The sequence below is a fragment of the Acinonyx jubatus genome, chromosome A3 (assembly GCF_027475565.1).
Source record: "Acinonyx jubatus isolate Ajub_Pintada_27869175 chromosome A3, VMU_Ajub_asm_v1.0, whole genome shotgun sequence".
Lineage (NCBI taxonomy): Eukaryota > Metazoa > Chordata > Mammalia > Carnivora > Felidae > Acinonyx > Acinonyx jubatus.
The window spans coordinates 88,926,484-88,949,151 of record NC_069388.1 but is presented as its reverse complement, the minus strand read 5'-3'; the positions used below and the strand labels follow the sequence as shown (position 1 = coordinate 88,949,151).

General features: G+C 50.3%; 1 protein-coding gene across 10 annotated transcripts; it reads left to right on the top strand.

Annotated features, from left to right (window-relative positions):
* The first annotated feature begins 7,551 nt into the window (after nt 1-7,551).
* Nucleotides 7,552-22,540, top strand: RTKN (rhotekin). 10 transcript variants are annotated; one of them, XM_053200801.1, is made up of 13 exons: nt 7,886-8,020; nt 9,607-9,782; nt 15,952-16,151; nt 17,875-17,936; nt 18,034-18,087; nt 18,183-18,300; nt 18,521-18,730; nt 19,482-19,576; nt 19,683-19,789; nt 20,023-20,151; nt 20,824-20,992; nt 21,156-21,260; nt 21,845-22,317. In XM_053200801.1, the coding sequence occupies exons 2-13, from the start codon at nt 9,711-9,713 to the stop codon at nt 22,177-22,179; spliced, it is 1,656 nt and encodes a 551-aa protein (XP_053056776.1). In that variant the 5' UTR covers nt 7,886-8,020; nt 9,607-9,710; the 3' UTR covers nt 22,180-22,317. The 10 variants fall into 10 exon arrangements, with proteins under 10 accessions (XP_026927958.1, XP_053056780.1, XP_053056777.1 ...); XM_027072157.2 differs by lacking the exons at nt 7,886-8,020; nt 9,607-9,782 and adding an exon at nt 7,552-7,689 and having other exon boundaries at nt 21,845-22,540; XM_053200805.1 differs by lacking the exons at nt 7,886-8,020; nt 9,607-9,782; nt 21,845-22,317 and adding exons at nt 7,552-7,689; nt 21,658-21,838.
* The last annotated feature ends 128 nt before the right edge of the window (nt 22,541-22,668 follow it).

Genomic DNA, 22,668 nt, shown 5'->3' with positions numbered 1-22,668 from the left:
AAAGGAATCAATGAAATTATATATGAGAATTCACGAAGTCAATGTTGTATAATGATTAAGATTAACAGAATGGACTTTGGAGTCAGACTATCCTATTATAAAAAAAACTGTTCCACTATTTATTAGCTGTATAATCTTGAACTAAAAAGTTATTTAAGCTTTCTGAACCCTAGATTTCAGCTTTGTAAGATGGAATGAAGTAGGATTTACTTTAGAGGGCTCTTTCAAGGAAAAAAAGTGAATCAAGAATGCAAAGTACTTTGTACGTGGAAAATAGATGTTCAATAAGCAAATGACAACAACAATACTTGACTTCTGCATTTCTGGCCCAAGTATTTAGAGGGAGCGTAGTGTTTTAAATAAGAAAGTGAACATAGGAAGAGAAGAAAGTATGAGAATCAGTTATTGTTGCCCAAGGTGAATTTGAAATGCCTGAGTGAATGCCCAGATGGAGATGGAATACCGACAGGAGAAGCCAGTGCAAAAGGTGTGAGTATGGGTGTCATCAGCATAGAAACAGAGGTGCCCCCAAAAGCATGGGAATAGATGAGACATTCCAGAATGAACAAGCAGATGAAGAGGAAAAGACCAGGAACAGATCTGAGTGATCATCTGTCCTGGATAGGCAGGCAGAGTTGAGAAGAAGAGGCCAAAAGAGGGCAAGAAAGTCATACTTCAACAGATGAAGGCTGTGATCAGTTATGTGTAGTCCTGCAGAGGGCAGGCTGAGCTCCTAGAAGGAGATGCATTCTAGCAGGTGTGAAGGCAATAGTCCTGTATCACCAGGGGTTAAAGTGAGGGACCACCTACAGTTAGTATTTGTCAAACACAGTATAATTTATAACCTGCTTTCATATCCCTTCTCTCCCTTGATCTCCATGGCAGCTCTGTAAGAGCTACTATTGTTACCTCATGAAGAAACTGAGGCTCAGAGAGGTTAAATGATTTAGTCAAAGTCACATAGTTAGGGAGTGTTGAGCCAGCCTCCAACAGAAGCTTCCTGACACCAGGCTCAGTGGTATTTCCTCAACATCCTGATGCCCAGCAGGGAGCAAGTGGCAACAGCAAGTAGCTGCTAGCTTCGTTATTTTGTTTTGGTTTGGTTTTGCTTTGTTCAGAAGAGATTTAAGCATGTTTGTAGGGTAAAAGGAAGAACTTTATTCTTCTGAAAGAGTTCTTGGCCTTATTTTAAAAATATAATTTATTTTGTAATAATCGCAAACATACAGAAAAGTTGCAGGAAGAGTACAAAGGACTCTCTTACTTCCTAAAATCAGATTCTGCAATTGTTAACATTTGTCATTACCCCTCCCCCTCATTATCATTACTTCTTTTCTGATCTCAGACAAAGTTGCAGACCTGATGCCATTTCCCCCTTAAATATATCACCAAACAAGTACTCTGTTCTATAACCTTTGTGCAACCCTCCCAATCAGGAAATTAACATTGATAGAACGTGACCATCCAATCCACAGAGGGCATTCAAGTTTGACCAGCTGCCCAATGTCTTCTTTTCCTTTCTAGCCCAGAATCCAAATCCGGAATCATGCATTACATTTTCTTATTGTATCTCTTTGATTTACTTTAATCTGGAACATTTCTGCACTCTTTCCATATATTTCATGACCTTGACAATTTTAAAGAGTACAGACCTGGGGCACTTGGGTGGCTCAGTCAGGTAAGCTTCCAACTTCAGCTCAGGTCATGATCTCATGGTTCGTGGGTTCAAGCCCCATGTGGGGCTCTGTGCTGACAGCTCAGAGCCTGGAGCCTATTTCAGATTCTGTGTCTCCCTCTCTCTGCCCCTCCCCAGCTTGCACTCTGTCTCTCTCAAAAATAAATAAACATTAAATAAATAAAAAATAGATAAAGAGTACAGACCTTTGGGGGCTCTTGACTGGCTCAGGCTCATTTGGTAGAGCATGCAACTCTTGACCTCAGGGTTGTAAATTTGAGCCCCACATTGAGTGTAGAGATTACTTAAAAACAAAATTTTTAAAAATGCTTATTTATTTATTTTAAGAAAGAGAGAGTAGGAGAGGGGCAGAGAGAGAAAATCCCAAGCATGCTCTGTGCCGTTAGCATGGAGACCACCGTGGGGCTCAAATTCATGAACCACAAGATCATGACCTGAGCTAAAATCAAGAGTTAGTTGCTTAACCAACTGAGCCACCAGGTGCCACAAGTGTATTTATTTTTGAGAAAGAGAGAGCACGCATGTGCAAGTGGGGGAAGGGCAGAGAGAGAGGTAGGGGAAGGAAAGAGAGAATCCCAAGAAGGCTCTGGCATTGTCAGTATGGAGACTAACACAGGGCTCGAACCCACAAACCATGAGATCATGACCTGAGCCAAAACCAAGAGTCAGATGCTTCACCAACTGAGTCACTCAGGCACCCCCAAAATGAAATCTTTAAAAAAGGGGGGAACAGGCCTTTGGTTCCTTAGGATACCCCTCAACCTGGATGCATCTGGTGTTTCCTCATGTCTAGATTCATAATTGTTGGCCGGAATACTACACAAAGAAGACTGTGCTGTGTTCTTCTCAGTGTATCACATCAGGAGGCACATGGTATCAGCCTGTCTCACTATTGATGACGTTAACCTTGATCACCTGGTCACAGTGGTGTCTGTCAGTGTTCTCCACTGTAAAGTCTCCATTGTTCACTTTTGTAATTAATGAGTTATTTTCTGGGGATATACTTTGAAACTACTCTGATAATCCTGTTCCCCATCAAACCTCCATCTACCAGGCTTAGTATCCATTGACAAATACTCTGTGAATCAACAATATTTAATAATTGCCAACGTAATCTTTCTACTTCCATTATTGCATCTACATGTATTATTAGTGGGCATGCTACTGTGAAGGGGTGCTTTCTTTTCTTACATTCCTTTACATATGAATTATTTATATCATTTTCTGTTTCAGTCAGTGGGTTGTAATCCATTAGTATGTATCATTATTCATTTTGATGCTGAAACATGTCCCAGGTTTGGTCAGTGGGCATTTCTTTAAGATGATTTCTGGGTCCTTTTGACATGTCTCCATCGTTCTTTGAGCACTTTTTTACTTCCTAACACTACAAAATGTTTTGGGCTCATCTTGTCCTTTCCCTTGAAAAGGGTGGGAACCAAGAGAGGCCAGGAAGTAGGAACATGTGGCTGAGGTGGTACTGAGCTACACCAATGACACCACCGGAACCTGCTGATGAGGATTTCCCTGTTGGCACAGCCACCTGCTCCCCATGGGCTGCAGGTGCAATGATTATATCATGAACTCTCCCTGGGTCTTGTTTTCACTTGTTCAAGATTCAAAGTCCAGTTGGGAGCATTCCAATTGGTTGGCTTAGGCCAAGCGCTTATCCCTGAGCTGTGAAGAAGTGTGAGAGAGGATGAATAACCTTCTCCAGATGCCATAATGAGGGTAGAGCCTCAGCCTACCAATATTGTCTACAGTAGGGGACCATGCAGAAATAGGAGGATGATTTGAACACCAGGTGACTGACAACCCCTTCTCCAGATATCTACTTCATAGTTGGAGAGACAGAGACACAGACATAAGTAAAGGAAAAAGTTGGAAAGATTATGCACCCAACCAGTAGTACGCTGGTAAATTTTTAACAAAAGCTCCCCGAGAGAAAAGAAAAAAAACCAGCCCTGATTTATGGTGTTCACCTGTTTCTGTTGTGTAACTACTCTCACCATGCCCAATTTCAAATGTGACATGATGGAACACAGGAATTTAGGAAGAGACATAGCATTTCCACTGTGTGTGTGTGTGTGTGTGTGTGTGTGTGTACTATTGATACAAATAACCTCAACAGATAATAGAAAAATAGTGAAATGAGGAAGTGATGAATTTTGAGTATTTGTCACCTTTGCTTTAATAGAATTTATTTGTGAGGTTTTAGATTTAATTTTTAATCAAAGCTGTGTTTAACACCTGAAATGCACAATTCTAGGCAATTTAGCAGTTGTCTCTTATGAGCTAGTGTGAGGCCTCAGTACGCCATGGCACTAAATGTCTCAATGTTTTTCTCTGATGCTGAGGAAGGCATGCTTTTATTCATTTATTTTTTACTTTATATTATTTTTATTTTATATTTTATTCTATTGTATTCTATTCTATTTTACTTTATTTTATTTTTAATTTTTTTTTCCAACGTTTATTTATTTTTGGGACAGAGAGAGACAGAGCATGAATGGGGGAGGGGCAGAGAGAGAGGGAGACACAGAATCGGAAACAGGCTCCAGGCTCTGAGCCATCAGCCCAGAGCCCGACGCGGGGCTCGAACTCACGGACCGCGAGATCGTGACCTGGCTGAAGTCGGATGCTTAACCGACTGCGCCACCCAGGCGCCCCTATTTTATTTTATTTTTAAGTAGGCCTCACACCCAGTGGGGAGCCCAATTCAGGGCTTCAACTCAAGGCTATGAGATCAAGACCTGAGCTGAGATCAAGAGTCAGACCATTAACCAACTGGGACATCCAGGCACCCCATATTTTGTATTATTTTTAAATGTCAAATTAGGAGTACATTAGTTTTTTTTTTCCAACTGTATGTGTGTTTTCAAATAAGAATTTAATTTAAAAAACAAATCAGTCCACAAAACTGTTGGCCCTTGTTTCTCCACTCCTATTCACGCACAGTGTCAACTGGCTTCCCTGACCCGTCACAACCTCCTCCAACTGTTTATGAAAGAGGCTGCCGGATTATGATCTCTAAAATACAACTCTAGCTATCCCACTCCTTTTGTAAAATCTTCAGTCACATGGAATTCAGATTCTCAGGCAGGATGTGAGCTCCACTTCCTTTCCAGACGTCTTCCATTCCTCCACCTCTTGCAGGGGTTTTCAAACCCTTCCAGAGAGGGAGAGCACAAGCTCCCCGGGGTGGGGTGCAGGGCAGCTGAGGGCCTGTGGAGAGGACAGTGCTTGAGGCTCCAGCCCTGCTCCCATCACAGCAGCTGCTTGCTTCTATTTCACATATTCCAGGTAAGATTTCATTCTGTTGCTAAAAAAAAAAAACAACAGTGTTTGAAATGAACCCTTTTGGTCCAACAGCATGGCTCATCCCAGTCAGGTACTCTCAAATCTGCATGTTGACTTGAGGCATTTCCTGTATTCATTTACTTCAATGATGGTTGATTGAGTACTTCCTTCGTGCCGGGCACAGGGCATAAAGCAGTTGACAAGACAGATTGTTCCTCCCTGGGGAATTTACAGTTAAGGAGAATGACAATAGAGGGGCGCCTGGGTGGCTCAGTCTATTAAGCATCTGACTTCAGCTCAGGTTATGATCTCATTGTTCATGAGTTCAAGCCCCACATTGGGCTCACTGCTGTCAGCGCAGAGCCTGCTTCCGATCTTCTGTCTCCCTCTCTCTCTGCCTCCCCTGCCGGCACTCTTCCCCTGTTTCTCAAAAATAAATAAACATTTAAAAATTAAAAAAAAAAAAGAATGACAATAGATATTTGAAGAAATAAACAATTCTGGGGTGCCTGGCTGGTTCAGTCAGTAGAGCATATGATGGTGACTCTTAATCATGAGGTCGTGAGTTTGAGCCCCACATTGGGGGTAGAGTTTACTAAAAAAACAAAAATGAAACAACAACACTAAAAAAAAAACAAAACAAAAAAACCCAAAGCCTTTCCCCTTCCCTCTCCTCACCCACCCTTTGAGGTTTATCTCAGAGGCCATGGATTTTATAAAATCTTTTGATCGGACTTTCCTGCTGACCAGAAGAATTCCCTTCTCCATGTAACTGTATATCAAGGCTGTTTGCTGTTTTCCTCCCCAGCATCCATTCCCTCACCTTCTGGTGGTAGTACTGAAACAGTCTTTGGGAAACCACCTCTCCCTTCCCTCCTCTCCTCGGTCAATAGGTTCCAATTGGTCTCTGGGAGTGGGCAAGTGACCCAGGTCTGGTTGACTGGCATGTAGAATCCTCCCTTAGCCACAGTGATTGGTTCAGGTCGGTCGACCCCTCTGGCTACAGAGGTTGGACAAATGATCCCAGATGGCCCATAGTGAATCCATGACATGGGTAGGATGTTCAGGAAACAGATGCTGTCTTTTTCCCTGAATTTAAGCCTGAAAAGTTATAGACCCAGAATTTTCGGAAACAATCTCATGCTGTGGAGAGTGAAGCCAATGTGGAGCAAAGTAGAGGTAGATGACGGGAAGAGGCAGGATCCTTGGGACACTGAATGCCTGAGTCAAGCCACATCTAAAGCCTGGCCTCTGGATATTTTAGTTCCTTAAGACAAGAAATTTCCCCTTTTGCTGAAGTAATCTTAAGTCAGGTTTTCTAGAAGAACATTTGAGTAATTTGCATAGCAGAGCAATTCTGTCCTCTCTAAAGTTAAAGGCTACTATTTCTCCGACTCCAGCCCATCTGCTATGAAGGAGATTTACTCTCAAGATTTATTCACTTATTTATTTAATTTTATTAATCTATCAAGTTCTCTCCAGTAAGTTCTAGAATCCCCAAAAGACTAATCAGTGTGGTCAGCAAGCTAATACTCTGCCATTTCTTTCTCTCTCACTAGACTCTGTGGGGTGAGGAGGGCCCCCTCTTCTGCACAGACTGAGAGTGTTAATCCTGTCTTGCCCATCCAGCAAAGCAGCTGAAAAATAGTCAACATTGAGGTCAATGATCAACTCACCCTCGTAAGGCACTTATGATCTGGGTCCAGAGCGCTGAGGTCACCTGTGCCCCATCCAAGGACACAAGAGTGCTGCACCTGCTCCTTTGTCTTCATAGCTCCACTTTTGGAGCAATTGCTTTATGTCAGACACTATGCTGGGCATCTTACACCCATTCTCATATGGAATCCTCATAGCAACTGGAGGAATGGAGATAATTACTATACCCCCATTGAACAGATGAGAAAACTGAAGCTCAGTTCAAGACTGAGTCGAGGCTCCAGAGTTAGTAATTGACAGAACAGGATTCCAAAACATGCTTAAGCATGGCCCCGGGATTGGGTGGATGGGCAGGTAGCGAATGGAGGACCTAAAGCGGGAGGGGGACGAAGAGACATTGAGACTGTAGGAAGTTGAAACGACCACTTCAGAAGCTGCTGGGTGTGGAACTGGGGACGGTCCCGGGGCCCGGCTAGAACCGCAGTGTGCCACGCAGTGACCCCAGGTGGCCACGGGCTTTTCCGCGCGCAGGTAGTGGGGCTTGCCAGGTGGGGGAGGCGGGCGGGGCGGGGCTTCCCTGGGTCCGCCCCTTTCCCAGGTGAGGCGCCTGAGACCTGGGCGCGACCGGATGACGCGCCCCCGCAGTGTTTGAGCAGTGTAGGGTGCCTGGCTGTGGGGTTGTCGGGCCAGGACTGCTTGGTGCCTCGGGACTGGCTCGGCCGGCCTGGCCTTTGGCGGGGGTGGAGAAGGAGGGTGCCGCGCCCTGCCCAGCCCAGGTGTCGTCTCCGGGGGCGGAGTTTGGGAATCCGGCTGCGGGAGATTCCCAGCCGGACTGGCGGGCGGACGTCGAGGAACCGAAGCGGACGAGATCGGACACAGCTGGCGGCTCCGGGAACTCACAGAGCAGGTAAAGGCGCGGGGTCGCCAGCATGTTCTCCCGAAACCACCGGAGCCGGGTCACCGTGGCCAGGGGCTCCGCCCTGGAGATGGAGTTCAAACGCGGCCGCTTCCGACTCAGCCTCTTCAGCGACCCACCCGAGGTGAGACCCGCGTCCCGGCCTCCCCCTTCCCCCGCCTCCTGCAGCCCCGGCTGCCCTCGGCCCCCCGCCCCGCCCGCGCGCACGCCGAGGGGCGGAGACGCCGCGGTCTGGGTTCTAACCGGTTGTTGTTGACTTCAGAAGTGAGGCGCGCACCGTCTGAAAGTTAATCGAACCTGTGCCACCCCCGACACTCCCTGACCAGTTGGGATGACTTGTCTCTGCCTGGAAAAACTCCGGGTTGGCTTGAGTTTAAGGGTCCGCAGGCTCGATTCCCAAAGTGTGCCTGGACCCGGCCTATCCTGCGCATCCCGCGGCGAAGGGAGGTGAGCAGGTAGGCGGGCCCCAAACAGCTCGGATTCGTTTGGGCTCCCTCTTCTTCCTCGGCCGCCAGCCCTATCTCACAACCTGTCTCAACCATCTGGGACAGCCTTCATCACCAACTCGACTTCTAGGCCAGGTCTGACCACTTAGTCGCTGAAGCCCTCCCCAACTGCTCCTCTGTGCCCCTGAAGGGCTGGGAGTGTGTGTGGTGGGGCGGGGGAGTCCCTTTTAATGATTTGGGCGTTTACCACACCAAAATTTTGCAGCCCAGTCTCTAGTCACAATTTCGCTCTACCCCATTACCTACCTAGTCTGAGCCCTACCTGTAACTCCCCATAGAGGCTTGGGAGCGGCTGAACGTTGTGGGCCTGAGTTAGGACTGAGGGCAGTAGCGACAGCAAAGAGGCTGTCCCCAAGGTCACCTCTCCTTCCCTGCAGGACCTGTAAAGGGTTAAGTGAGGGGGCCTTCCTCCCGCCCCCCTCTCGCTCCGGGCCGAGATTCCAGGCCTGGCTTCTGCCCTTTCCCCCCAGCCTGCCCAGAACAAAGGCCCTTTCACATCCACCTCCCGGTGTCCCGGGCCTTCTCTGACTCAGAAGCCAGTGGACCTGGGGGAGAGGGGCTTTGTCGGGTTCCTCAGGAGCAACCCAGCGTGTGACCAGCGTGGGGGAGGGAGAGGCGAGGCCCGGGGACCAAGAGGAGGGGCCTGTGGGCTGGGGCCGCCCCTGGGATAAGCTGGGCCTAAGGGGCCAGAGCAGAGGAGCCAGAGGAGCCGGGGCGGAGTCGCAGGGCCCGCCGGCCGCTGAGGGGAGTGTGACTCCGTGGGCCGGGTTGGAGGTGGTGGGGCGGGGAGGGGGGGGGCAAAGCTGCAGCTGGCTGGGAATCGGGGCTGGTTTCCTGTCTGGAAGGGAAGGGGCCCGCAGAGGGGAGCGGGGGCAGCAGCAGACAGGCACACCCCTGCCTTTCTCCCGCCCTCTCCTCCCTTCTTCTGGAAAAGCGAGGTAATTGTGAGCCCAGGGTGGGGCGGGCTGGATAAGGGCCCCAAGTTGGAAGAGGTGGCCCTGGGGGTTGGGCCCAGTGTACCCCTTTGTCCGGCTCCCTGGGCTCACCAGTCAAGTCCTCACCTCCATCCCTCTTCTTTCTGAGAGTGAGAACCCCTCTCAGAAAGCTCTGACCTGCTGCCCAAACCCACAACTCTGTAAAACCTGCGTGAGCGTCCCCTCCCTGCCCCCTTCCAGCTGTGCCTGCCCCTCACGCCCTACCGGCACACAGACTCTCTGTCCACCAGGCCAGGGATGTGGGCGGGGGCTGGGGAGGGGCCAGAGTCGGAATGAAAGGGCCTTTTTCTTCCACAGCTGGGAGAACAGCTGCCACCAAAGCAAGACTGGACACTCTGTGCCCAGAGCCCCCTCTGCAGCTGGCCTCCCTTCCTGGGACCTTCCTCACTCTCACCTCGCTTTCCTTTCTTCCCATGCCTGGCTCCCACCAGGACTCTGGAACAGTGGTAGGCAAGGGAAGTTTGTCACAGCTGCCAGAGGGGTGTAACAGGAGTGCAGAGGGACGAGGGCAGCCTCTGCCCTCTGCCCACTTCTTTCAAGACCAGGGAAGCAGCGGGAGGAGGAATTGTGGAGCAGCGTGGTGCCTGTCCAGCACCCCCCCCTCTGGAGGGGTCCACAAGGGAAGGGGCAGTGGGGGCACAAAGATGCAGGACAGATTGCACATCCTGGAGGACCTGAATATGCTCTACATTCGACAGATGGCGCTCAGCCTGGAGGTAACGCCCCCACCCCTGGAGTACACCTCCTGTGCATGCACCCCAGCCTCAGTTTGCCCCCACGCAGCCCTGCTGGGGCTGAGGAGGGAGGGTGGGACCTGCTCAAAGTGGGGAGAGGGCCAGGTGGTTCTGTATGCCTTGTGTTAGATGCTGTGTGTGGACCTACGCTCAGTTCTGTTGAGCAGAGCATTATGTTGGCAGAAGGGTCTTTACACCTGTTTCTGAAAGCTCTGTGAGTAGGTGTGGATGTGTGTTTTGGAGGGGGTCATTTAAGTGTGGAAAGAAGAGAGGACTTTGATGTAAGAGAGGTTTGTAGGAAGGCTGTGGCCTTGCTAGAGAAGGGGAGGGGGGCTCTGCATCAGGATGTAAGAATTCTGGTGGCCCTGGAGATGGCAGCGAGCTGTTTGTTCCTTTATTTATTCTTAAACACCTTTATTGAATACCTCTATATGTCAGGCCCCTTTCTAGACCATGGGATACCTCAGTGAACCAGACAGGAAAGGCCCATTCACCTGGGGGAACATATAAACATGCAAACACGTAAATCATCTCACACAGTGAAATGATGGCGAAAATGGGATTAACACACATCAGGTAGGGAAGGCAGCATTCAGTGTGGAGGTCAGAGAAAGTCTTTGCAATGAGATCATGAACTGAGACCTGAAGGATATGAAGGTATGTGAAGACTGGACAAAGGGCTTTCCTGACAGGGCATAGCAGGGGCAAAGCTCTCAGATGAGGATGTGTTCCAGTTCCAGTGTGGCTATACCTGGGGCTGAGGTCATGGACAGGGTCCAGATTATGCAGGGCCTTGAAGGCCCTAACAAGGCATGTAGATTTTACTCTAGGTATGCTGTTGGCCCATGCAAGGTTTTGTTGGTTTGTTGGTTTGTTTAATTTTTAATGTTTATTTATTTTAAGAGAGAGAGAGAGACAGAGCATAAGTGGGGGAGGGTCAGAGAGAGAGGGAGACACAGAATCCGCAGCAGGCTCCAGGCTCTGAGCTGTCAGCGCAGAGCCTGATGCGGGGCTTGAACTCCTGAATCACAAGATCATGACCTGAGCCAGACTCAGCGCTTAACTGACTGAGCCACCCAGGCACCCCTACCCATGCAAGGTTTTTAACCAGGAACAGTACTTGTCTAATGTTTTAAAATAATGACTTCTGTGGACAATAGGCTAGGCAGGGGTTGGGGGTGAGAGAAAGAGTTGGCAAGAGTGGCAGCAGAAGACCACTGGACAGCAAGTTGTTACAGCCTTAGGGGAGTGAACGTGGTGGTGTGGAAGAAAGTGCTGGTGGTGGAGACAGAGTAGGGGCTGGATTTCAAATGACAGTGGTAGATCTGACAGGGCTGGTTGATGGATTGGACATGAGGACTGGACACTGATGGATTTGCCTCACAGCAAAGAGCGTTCCAGGTGTGTGGCTAAGCAGCTGAGTGGTGTGGCCATTTACGGAGATGGGGAAGGAGAAGGAAACCACAGAGGTGACCTCCTGGACAAGGCAGGAGATTGCTGTGGGGGAAGGTCGGAGGTGGGATTGTAAAGAGAGCACATCCTTGGCACAAATTGTGCAGATTGTTTCCTTCACAAGGGTGCCAGGCAGAGGCAGGAGTCCTGGCCTGCTTTGGAGCTACAAACCTTTAGAGGGGACACCTTTATCTAACTTGTTTGCCTGGAGAGGGTCACCTATTTCTAATATGCAGAAAGATGCTTGGGGTACCTGGGTGGCTCAGTCAGTTGGGTGGCTGACTTCGGCTCAGGTCATGATCTCACAGGTCATGAGTTTGAGCCCTGCATCAGGCTCTGTGCTGACAGCTCAGAGCCTGGAGCCTGCTTCAGATTCTGTGTCTCCCTCTCTCTCTGCCCCTCCTCCACTCACATTCTGTCTCTCTCTCTCTCAAAAATAAATAAACATTAAAAAAAAAAAGATGCTCAGTGAGCCCATTGGGACTCTGATACCACCTATTGTCCTGTGTTGGCACATGGGATAAAACCTAGTCCTTTGCACCGTCCATGTTACTAGTTACATGTGGCTATTTAAATGTATAATTTAGTTAATTAAAATGAAATAAACAATTTATTTCCTTGGTTGCTCTAGCCACATTTCAAGATGGCTGCTAAACATGTCCATCATTACAGGAGATACTGTTGAACAGAGCTGGTCTAGGTATTTAAATGTTTAAATTCTGCACCCTCTCCACTGTCTTGTGCTCCCTTCCCCCATGTAATTTTTCTTCATGGTAAGTCTGTTCAAGTTCTGGGGCAGAGGAGGGGGCTTAGATTTCACTTTGGTCATCTCTCCTTCAGCTACAGGCTGAGGGTGCTGTGTTCTTTTTCCACCAAACTCAGCAGTCTCCTCCCCCCAGCTCCTACCCCCAACTCGAGAGAGATCCACTGATATTTCAGAGATTGCTAAGAGAGGTACTCATGGAAGAATAAATCCAAGAAGACTTTCTGGAGGAAGCAACTTAAGCTGCAAGTAAAGGGGAGGTGGGAGTGAGAGAAAGGCTGTTTTTAAATATGTGCTGGGCCAAGGAAACAATTAGACTTTCCCACTTAATTCTCAAACAATACTATGAAGGAGATAGAACACTCCCCAGTTTATAGTTTCCAGAGGCTAAGTTCTCACAGCTAGTCAAATTCCCAAGCCAGGATTTGGATTTAGCCCCAGTGGAGATTCTGAAGGGAACAGAGGTGATGAGAAGCAGAGCAGTAAGTCAGGGACAGAAGAGAATGGGAGGGAGGGACAGGAAGATGTCCACGGAGAGCTTAATGTGTGCTGGGCTTCTGCCCATGACTCATCCTCCTTCAGCCCCTTGGGCCTTGACCCAGGTCCGGCTGACATCCAATTCTGGGCTCTTTCCCAGGAGAGTCCGGAGAAAATGCCTGCTTGGGGAGAAAGGGGTGTGTGGGTGGGGAGGGGGAGACAAGAAGCTATCCTTGGGGTGGGGAGATGGGGGCTAAACACAGGGATCTAGAAACAGTGCCAGGATTCCTGAGATGCTCTGCCCAAAGGGAGGAAGCAGGATTTCTAGAGTCCTCTCCTCCCTGGAGCTGTGGGAGAGCGGGTTTGGGGCCAGAGTAGGGGGGGATGATAGCAGGCTCATTCATTTAGGCTGAGCCCAGAAACTTTTCTATGGCCCCAGTTATTCCAATTTACACACTATCTTCCTCCCCCATGCTTTTGGGCAAGGGGTCACCTTGGAGGGCAACCGCAAAGCAGGAGGGGCCTCTGGCCTCCTGCAGCTCTAGCAGCACCAAGGCCAAAAAGCCCTTTCCAATGCGACGTGGGAGCTCTGGGAGGCAGCCTTGCGCACGACTGGGTCTCCTGGCTGCGCAGCTAGAGCCCGGAGCCTAACCCTGCCGGGAGCTGGGAGGGACCGCCTGCGCCCAGGAGCCCCTCGACTGCTCTCGCGGCAGTTGGGAGCTGATGTCACCATCGCCCCAAGCGCCACGGGGCCGGGAGCGTGCTTGCGAGTCCCCGGAACCAGCGCGTTGCCTGCGTTGGTGCCACAAGCGCAATGGACAGGGCTAGGGAAGGATCCGTGAGTGCTGGGGCCCGGACAAAGAGACTAGCCAGGAGGGGGCTTGAGGACGCCTCTCTGTGCCCTCCCTTCTCTCATCCGTTTGTGGTGTTTGTGACAGAAGCTGGATGCAGAATGGGATGGGGGTTGGCAAGCAAGAAAGCTTAGCAGAGGTGGGACCCTGGTGCAGACAGACATAGAGGGGCTGAGGGGTGGGGGTGGGGCAGGAGCTGTGTAGTCTGGGAGGGCTTCCTGGTGGAGGGGGCATTATGAGTTGGTTGGCCTATTTCTGAAGTGTCAGGAAGAGAAACGATGCTGGGAGAGGGGTCATGAGAGTCAGGCCTAGCTCATTGGTGGCCCAGGAAATAAATAGTGAAGGAAGAATGTTTTCAGGGAGGCTGGACAAGGCTTTCGAAAACAGGAATTTAGGGTGTTCAGGTCTTGGAGATGTGGAGGCTGGAGCCATCGGGGACAGAAGAAAGTGCCCAGTGTGATAATTGGTGTGAGGGAGAAGACAGGTTTTGGGTGATCACATTCACCCCCCTCTTCCAGCCTGGTGTCTCCACTTGGTTTCCTCTTAAACTAATCTTATACTGTAATGGGGTTAGTTTTCTACCTCCTTTCTGAAGGAGGTCACTTCTGGTCACTTCAACCAGAAGCAGACATGGTCTCTGTCCTGTGAGTGTGTTTATACCATGACATGGCACTTATGGTGCAGCCATTAATGTCTGCATCTGTCACCTCCCAGCTGGATTTTAAATGTGGGCCTTGGACAGCACAGGGATGCTCCAGGTTTGTTGGATGAATGCTACTGCTGTCAAAATAGCAGAATTTAAAAAAGCATCCTCACCATTCATGTATACTATGTGCTGGGCATTGTGCTAAGTGCTTTACATTCCTGGCTTACTGAATTTTCACAAGTCTGGGATGTGGGGACTATTTCCATCCTCATTTTACAGATGGAGAAACCAAGTCTTAGGAAGTCTGAGTAAACTGTCTAGTGTATTTTAAATAAGTTTTTTCTCAGCTTATCAAGACTGGCAGGAATGTCACAGACCCAGGTTTGTCTCATGTCAGACTGGTGCTCTCACCCTCTGCTCTCTGCCAAGACCTCCAAGGCTCTTTCTGAGTGAATGTTCCTGAGAATCCTGGTGCCTCTCTCTTTGCCTACCCACCCCCATCCTTATGCACAGTCTGTTTAGCCCCTCACTCCTGACCTCCTGCCTTGCTTGCCTTCCCATCCCCAATCCTTGCCTCTGTCCTTAACCTCCCAAGCTCAGATCTCCTTAGGCAGGTCCCCTAATGTGGAGTGCATACAGGGTTCTGTGCAGCATGGGTGAACTCTATACATGGTATGTTCCTTCTCCACCAATCCCTTGCTAACTAGATGCCCCCCTCCCCCAACTCATCACTAGAGTTTTTGGGGTAATCCAGGATGGTCTTTACCATCTTGTCCATTTTCTTTAGTTGGTGGTTCTCGGCCCTGGCTACACCTCAGAATCACTCGAGGAATTTTCAAAAAAACTCACACACTCCACTCTTAGAGATTCTTGTTCTGCACATCTGAGGCAGAGCATGGTAATGTGTTTTTTGTTTGTTTTTAAATGAGAAGATTAAAAATTTTTAAAAAGGTAACAATTTCCGAAAGTACAGTAGTAAAGAAGCTGTATATATTTTTAAAGGTAGCATAAATCTGTTTTCCATTCCTGGCACCCAGGCCCACAACCTCATATATATACATATACATAGGTATATATATGTATATGTATATACATATATATACCTATACATAGGTATATATATGTATATGTATATACATATATATACCTATGTATATATACATATACATATATATATATATATATATATAGTACACTAATGGGAGAATTGTGTAATACTGTTTTCTTTTCTCACTTAATATATTTTGAAGATTTTTTTCTTATCTACTCACACATGTTTACCTCACTCTTTAATGTCTGCAGCCTTTCATATTCCATGATATAGAAATGTTGTGATTTATTTAACCAATGCCTGAGTGAAGGACTTTTAAACTTGGTGCTTTAAAACAATGTTATAATGAGTGGTGTCTGGGTGGCTCAGTCAATTAAGCACCCAACTTCAGCTCAGGTCATGATCTCATGGTTTGTGAGTTCGAGCCCTGCGTCGGACTCTGAACTGACGGCTCAGAGCCTGGAGTCTGCTTCAGATTCTGTGCCTCCCTTTCTCTCTGCCCCTGCCCTGCTCATGCTCTCTCTCTCTCTCTAAATAAAAACATTAAAAATTTTTTTTAAATGTTGCAATGAATATGGCTTTGCCAATAGGTATAATTGTATTTGTAGGATAAACTCCTAGATATTGAATAGCTTGATCAGAGGATACGTGAATTTCTAGTTTTCATAGATTTTTCCAAATTGTGCTCAACAGAGGCTGAAGGAATTTATGCTCCTACCATCAAATGCATGAGTGCATCTGTATTTTTACAAAGCTTTTCTGGTTATTCTTGGGTAGCTGAGGTTGAGTTGCCTAAAACATAAGTTTCTTATCTGTTTCTCCTGGGCCACAGCCCACTTGGGGACTGGAGGGTGCTTCAGCCTGTCCCCAACTGACATTCCCTTCTCATTCTTTCCCCCAACTCTGGCTAGGACACAGAGTTGCAGAGAAAGCTAGACCATGAGATCCGGATGAGGGAAGGGGCCTGCAAGCTGCTGGCGGCCTGCTCCCAGCGAGAGCAAGCTTTGGAGGCCACCAAGAGCCTGTTGGTGTGCAACAGTCGCATCCTCAGCTACATGGGTGAGCTGCAGCGGCGTAAGGAGGCGCAGGTGCTGGGCAAGACAGGCCGGAGGTGAGCAAGGGGGAGGCAAGGCCATATGGGGGGTAGTCGTGTACTGTGTGTATGTACGGAGTGTGGATCACCCTGAAGATGACTTCTCCTTGAAGCCTTGTCAGAGGCCTGGGAGATGCCTTAGTGTTTTATCACCACAGTGTGCTGCCCAAGGTGCACTAAGGAGTAGCTAGGGCTAGACTCAGGAAAGCCAGTGTATCTGGTGAAAGGCTGTCAGTCTGAGGGGTTATAATGTAAAAGGGCTAATTTGCTAAGCCCTGCCCGTGATCCGATGAAGCTGGCTGGCTGGCTGGCTGGCTTCTGGAAAGATAATTTTCTCAAAGTGGGTTCACCAGATGGCCAATTTACCACAAACTGACAATAGTGTACCTAAGGTTCACCATCACAGGCAGTGCTCGAGAAAGGAAATAATAAAAAAACATTTAAGGGAAAGCCTATCTGCTCCCCTAAATTAGATTGTGTATTCTAAAAGGGGTCGGCTTCTGGATGTGAAACACCAGCTTCATGACATTAGATGTTGCTCATCTGACAAATCCATGGTGAATTGGTTGAGGTGATGCTCTGGTACAACTAAAGTGTGTGGAGAAAATACCTGGCAAATGAGGCCACTTTTGGTAGCCTGGTCATTTGGAAAACTGGCTCTGGCAAAATAAGCCTGTTTGTCCCCACTGCTGAGTAGGGAGAAGGCTCCAGCTGCCCACTGGCAGGGTGCCCATCCCAGCTTGGCCATGAAGGCTGACACAGGAGAGGTTGCCAGGAGCCCTCCACCCGTGAAGCCCCTGGGGGAAGGCAGATAACCAGCTCTGGCTTCCCCATAAAGCTAAAGGGCAAGCAGGCTGGGAGGTGGGGGGCAGTTTCCAATGTGAGCTTGCTATCTTCTGAAAGGCAGCCGTCAACAGGCTCTGCCCTGGCCATAAAACCTAGGCAGTGTGATTTGAAGTACATCCCAAATTGCTGACAGCTAAACACACTGTCATCAGTGCCACATCATTTAGCTTAAGACCTTACTAAGTTGATAATTAGTGGAGCTATGAATTTGTATGGATAAACTCACTGTCACTTTAGGAGAGACACATGCTTGGTGAGTCCTGCTGACGGGTGGGGAGGGGAGTAAGGCCAGGTGTCTGGGGCCCTGCAGTGGGGTACTGGGAAGGCCCAGCCTACCTGGAGATGGTAAAGGAGAAATCAAAGCTGAGGGGGAGGGAAGAGAGGTTTATGGCAAATGGAACACAGATATTCTTTACTTGAGTTCTTGATTTTCCAACCCACCCAGTATCCTCCTGTATCAAAGAAGTGATGAAGGAGATGGTAGAAAAGAACAGCCTCCCCCATTGTTAAAAAGAAAGCCTGCAAACTCCTCCAAGTTGGGTTTAATGGAGAAGAACTCTTGAAAAGGAGTCTCTGCGGGCACCTGTTCCCTCAAGCCCCACTCATCCCTGGCAGGGCTCTGGGGAGGTGGTCAGAGAGGATGCTTGGAGGGGGAGGAGGCTGGAACTTATACTGCATGTGAGCTGATACTCCTCCAGTGTCCCCAAGCCCAGTGACTCCCTGGGTTCAACTGACAGCTCTTACAGTCCCTCAGTCCTGCTAGGTCAGGCTGGTGGGGGACCTGGGGTTGGGCCCTGGGCTGGAGGCAACAAAGAACCCTTGGGAACCAGAACCGGGGGGTGGGGGGTGGGCATAGTGTCTAGAGGCAGGTGGCGATGTTGTGATTTGCCCACAGGCCTTCTGACAGCGGGCCGCCTGCTGAGCGCTCCCCCTGCCGTGGCCGGGTCTGCATCTCTGGTAAGAAGCACAACTCCCCTAGTCACTGACACTCTTTGCCCAACCACAAGATCTCCTGCCCTGTCTCAACATCTCTTCCTGCCCCTCTGCCCCTTAGACCTCCGGATTCCACTCATGTGGAAGGACACAGAATATTTCAAGAACAAAGGTGGTGAGTTGCACACATGCTGGGACAAATGGAGGGAGTGACCTGAGGTTGGGTGTTCTTGTGGGCACATCTTTACCAGTTTTGGCCTCTGTCCCCAGACCTGCACCGCTGGGCTGTGTTCCTGCTGCTGCAGCTAGGGGAACACATTCAGGACACAGAGATGATCCTGGTGGACAGGACCCTCACAGACATCTCCTTTCAGAGCAACGTGCTCTTGTGAGCACCTGGTCCCTGTGACGCCCTCCTTTCTCCACTCTGCTCCAATCCCTGGATGCCATAGCTGCAGGGGGAGAGGAGAGGGAGGAAGGGAGATGGGCCTCACCTGGGGAGTTGTCCTGTACTTGCACCACATCTGTCCTTCACCCCTGCCCGCCCCCTCATGCCTCCCTGGACTTCCCCAGGAGCATCCTCCTCTCTTCCTCCCATACTCCTATAGCACCGAGGCAGGGCCAGACTTTGAACTGCGACTGGAGCTGTATGGGGCCTGCGTGGAAGAGGAGGGGGCCCTGGCTGGAGCCCCCAAGAGGCTTGCCACCAAACTCAGCAGCTCCCTAGGCCGCTCCTCAGGGAGGCGTGTCCGGGCATCGCTGGAGAGTGCTGGGGGTTCGGGGAGCAGTCCCATTTTGCTTCCGACCCCAGCTGTGGGGTAAGGCTCTACATTCCTCCACTGCCCTCAGTTGCCTCTGTCCTGGCCACGGGTGACCTCAGAGCTGTGTTGAGCATGCAGAAACTATTTTGTGCTGCTGCCACAGCATGCAGACCTACATGAAGTAGCAGCGGCCACACAGCTGGGAGGCACTCTGGCCTACACCCCGGAGCAGGCCCATGTCAACTGAGAAGACCAGTAAGAATGCAGGGAGAGCTAAGCTCTGGGGTCTTCAAGTTTTTGCAGCAGCAAATGCATCTTATATGGATAGAACAGAGTGCTCTGGTTGGAGCAAAGTAGCCTGGGTCCTGAGGGGTTGCCTGCTGATGCCTAGAGGCACCCAACAGAAACACGGGGCCTCTGAGAAGCAGTTTGAAAGCTCTAGGGCAGTGAACAGAATGCTGACTTTGGAGACACACATGAGTTCAAATTCCAACTCCACCACCTACCAGCTATAAATTTGGGGCAAATTTCTTAACTTCTCTAAGCCTCAAGCTGTCTCATCTATTAACAGAACAATGCCACCAACCTTCCAAGGCTGTTGTGGGAATACAGTGGAATAACATAATTAAACCACAGGACCCAGCACTCAGCAGGAGCTCAGTAAATGTTCTAAGCCCCGTGGAGGAGGCAAGCTAGTTTTCTGTGGGGCCGCCTGAACAATGGGGCAGATCTGCTCAGCTCTCAGATCTCCTGCTATTTAATACGCCCGATCATGGGGCTGAAGCCCACTTCTCTGTCTGTCCTGCAGGGGTCCTCGTTACCACCTCCTGGCTCACACCACGCTCACCCTGGCAGCAGTGCAAGATGGGTTCCGCACACACGACCTCACCCTCACCAGCCATGGTGAGTATGTGCTGTGGGGTGGGGGGGATGCTGGACAGTGAGAAGAGGGGCTGTTGAATGGTCCATTTTCATTCCCTATCCTTACCCTGCACTTCCTGTCCCCCAGAGGAGAACCCCGCCTGGCTTCCCCTTTATGGTAGCGTGTGTTGCCGCCTGGTGGCTCAACCTCTTTGCATGACTCAGCCTACCGCAAGTGGTACCCTCAGGGTGCAGGTGAGGAGGGGGCCCTGACGTATAGAAGGGAACCTGGAGAAGGAAAGCTGGATCACCTAGGCACCGAAGGACCACTGAAAAATCAAGATCTGGGTAGAGGAAGGAGGGTTAGGGCAAGAAGAGAGTTGGATCAGACAAGAGCATGGGCAGAGAGGAGCAGATTCTCACTGGGGGAAAGGGAAGAAGGGTGTTGGCAGTGTGATTCCCCCAGGTAACCTGAGTCATTTACGCAGCAAGCTGGGGAGCTGCAGGACTGGGCACGAGTGCATGGAGTCCTGAAAGGCACAAACCTCTTCTGTTACCGGCAACCTGAAGACGCAGACACTGGGGAAGAACCGTTGTTTACTATCGCCATCAACAAGGTGATGGGTCCCTTGGTGAAGCTACCAGGTGCCAGGGCCCAGGAGTGTCTCCTTCAGGTCCCAGGAGGGTGGGTGCAGAGAGATGGAAATTCACCTGTTGCTCCTAACAGCACCATACCTAGCTTCAGGGCCAGGAATGTTCTCCCTCACCAGCATCACTGGAAAACTCTTCTACTCACCAGCTTCAGCCCCTGCCTAGTCTCAGAGGGTCCCATGGCCAGTTTAGGATTTTCATCCTCTTTCTGCCTTTTCCCTCAGATTCCAATCTGCCCCTACTTCACCCTTTCCTGGATTTCTCTCCCAAACCCAAGTCCAATGACTTCTCTTGGTTTCCGAGCCCTTTTGTTGGCTTTCCTGCCAACTTTTATGAAAGTACTGAGGGACATTAGGCCTCAGCATTCCTGCGTGCCTCTGTGCCTTCCTTGCCTCACTCAGTCCCTCCTTCCCTGTCTCCATCTGCTCCATGTTCCTGACTGAGGATGATCTGTCTCATCTCCAGTCCTTTCCTGCCATTCCCTCCTGCTCTGCTCAATAGGAGGCAAATAAGGGGGCTTGAGGAGAGACCCAACAAGCTCCTCCTTCTAAGGCAGGGATGACCAAACCTGCCTGATGTCACTGCTGACTTCTGTGACCAACGTGAAGGTGGCAGCAGACCCCTTCCTTCTCCTGCAGGAGACTCGAGTCCGGGCAGGGGAGCTGGACCACGCTGCGGGCCAGCCCTTCACCCTGAGCATCAGTAACCGGTATGGGGAGGACGAGGTGACACACACCCTTCAGACAGAGAGTCGAGGAGCCCTGCACAGCTGGATGGAGGCTCTGTGGCAGCTTTTCTTTGACATGAGTAAGAGGAGGAGGCTGGTTTGAACCTTGGGAGGGATTAAGGTTTGATGTTTTTACCCAAGGCCTCTATATCCAAAAAGTGTGGAAGGGAACGTGGCAGGGGAGAGGATGGCCTGGCCCTCTCAGTCTTCCTCCTCCCACCCCAGTCACTGCCCTCCTTCCAGGCCAATGGAAGCAGTGCTGTGATGAAATCATGAAAATTGAAACCCCTGCTCCCCGGAAACCACCCCAAGTACTGGCCAAGCAGGGGTCCTTGTACCATGAGATGGGTGAGTGAAAGTGCACTCAGGGAACCTGATGGGAAGTGGGGTTGGGGGCTTCAAGGGAGCCTAGATAATGGCAACAGAGAGAAAGCACTAGACTGAGGCAGAGCTCTGGGGACCCAAGGCCCACTCGGTCTTCTTGTATTTGTTTCTCTTCTCCAGCTCTTCTTAGAGCCACCTCCACCAAAGTTCCAAACAAACCCCCAAAAAGCCAGATTCATTTCATGGACTTCTGTCCTAATTTCTTCTTCTCTGTTTCCCTTTCTGCATGTGGATTCCTGTCTCCTCCTCTGACCCTCCACTTGCCTGGCACTGCTTTCATTTTCCTCCTCTTTCCTTGATTTTTTCACCCACTTCTGCCCACCCCCTCATCTCCATCTCCCCTGCTCCCCATATCCCATAGTTGTATCAGAGCCAGTGGCTCCAGGGGGCCCAGGTGAGGGGCTTCTCCTGCAGGATAACACAGTCTCGGCTGAGATCCGGGCTTTGCTTTCCTCCTATTACAGTGACAGGTGATGGTCAGGGCTGGGTAGGCCTGGGGCCTAAGCTCTGACTAGCCCCCTCCCCTCAACCCCTTCCTGGTGCCACAGCTATTGAGCCGCTGGATGACATCGCAGCGGTGACAGACATCCTGGCCCAGCGGGAGGGCACAAGGCTGGAGACACCCCCACCCTGGCTAGCAATGTTTACAGAACAGCCTGCCCTGCCTACCCCCTGCTCACCTGCCTCAGTGGCCCCAGCCCCAGCTCGGACCCACCCCATGCCCTGGGGGCGACCCCGAACATTCTCCCTGGATGCTGTCCCCCCAGACCACTCCCCTGGGGCTTCCCGCTCGGTCGCCCCTCTCCCCCAGCAGCCATCCCCACGGTCCAGAGGCCTCTTCAGCAAAGGCCCGTCCCGCACTTGGCTCCAGTCACCAGTGTGAGAGAGAAAGGTGCTGGCAACAGGATCTGGCCAGAGGAAGAGAAGACCCATGTGCAGTCAGGCTCTGGATGCGGCGCTGTCAGTAGAAGGTTGGCCAGCTTGGCCTCACCTTCCTCTGCTGGACTTGGGGTAGGCTGGGGAGGAGGAGCAGAAGCCCCTCTTAAGCTGTGGTTGCCAAGGTGTTGAGGGGCTCGTTCCTGGGACTGGCTGGTACCCCCGAAACCCTTCCTGGGAGAAAACTGGAACCAACCCTGCCCTACCTCCCTGCACTAACCAGCTTTGAGGATGGCACTGAAGAGCCTTGGGAGGGAGTGCACCTCCCTTGTGACTCTCACATCAACCATTAAAGTTATTTAACGGCAGCCTTCCCCTGGTTCTTGAGGACAGGTTGCCTTGCTGCTTGGTCTGGACCTGCCCCATCCCCTCATCCCTGGAGCTTAGTTGACCAGGAGTTGTGAAGTATAACTGTGATACTGAGTAATCAGACAAG

Coding starts and splice junctions, on each gene's coding strand:
- RTKN (XM_015087033.3), top strand. CDS start 9,339: ATGAAAGGGCCTTTTTCTTCCACAGCTGGGAGAACAGCTGCCACCAAA. Junction 19,577..19,682: donor CCTCACCCTCACCAGCCATG/GTGAGTATGTGC, acceptor CCTGTCCCCCAG/AGGAGAACCCCGCCTGGCTT. Junction 20,152..20,823: donor TTACTATCGCCATCAACAAG/GTGATGGGTCCC, acceptor CTTCTCCTGCAG/GAGACTCGAGTCCGGGCAGG.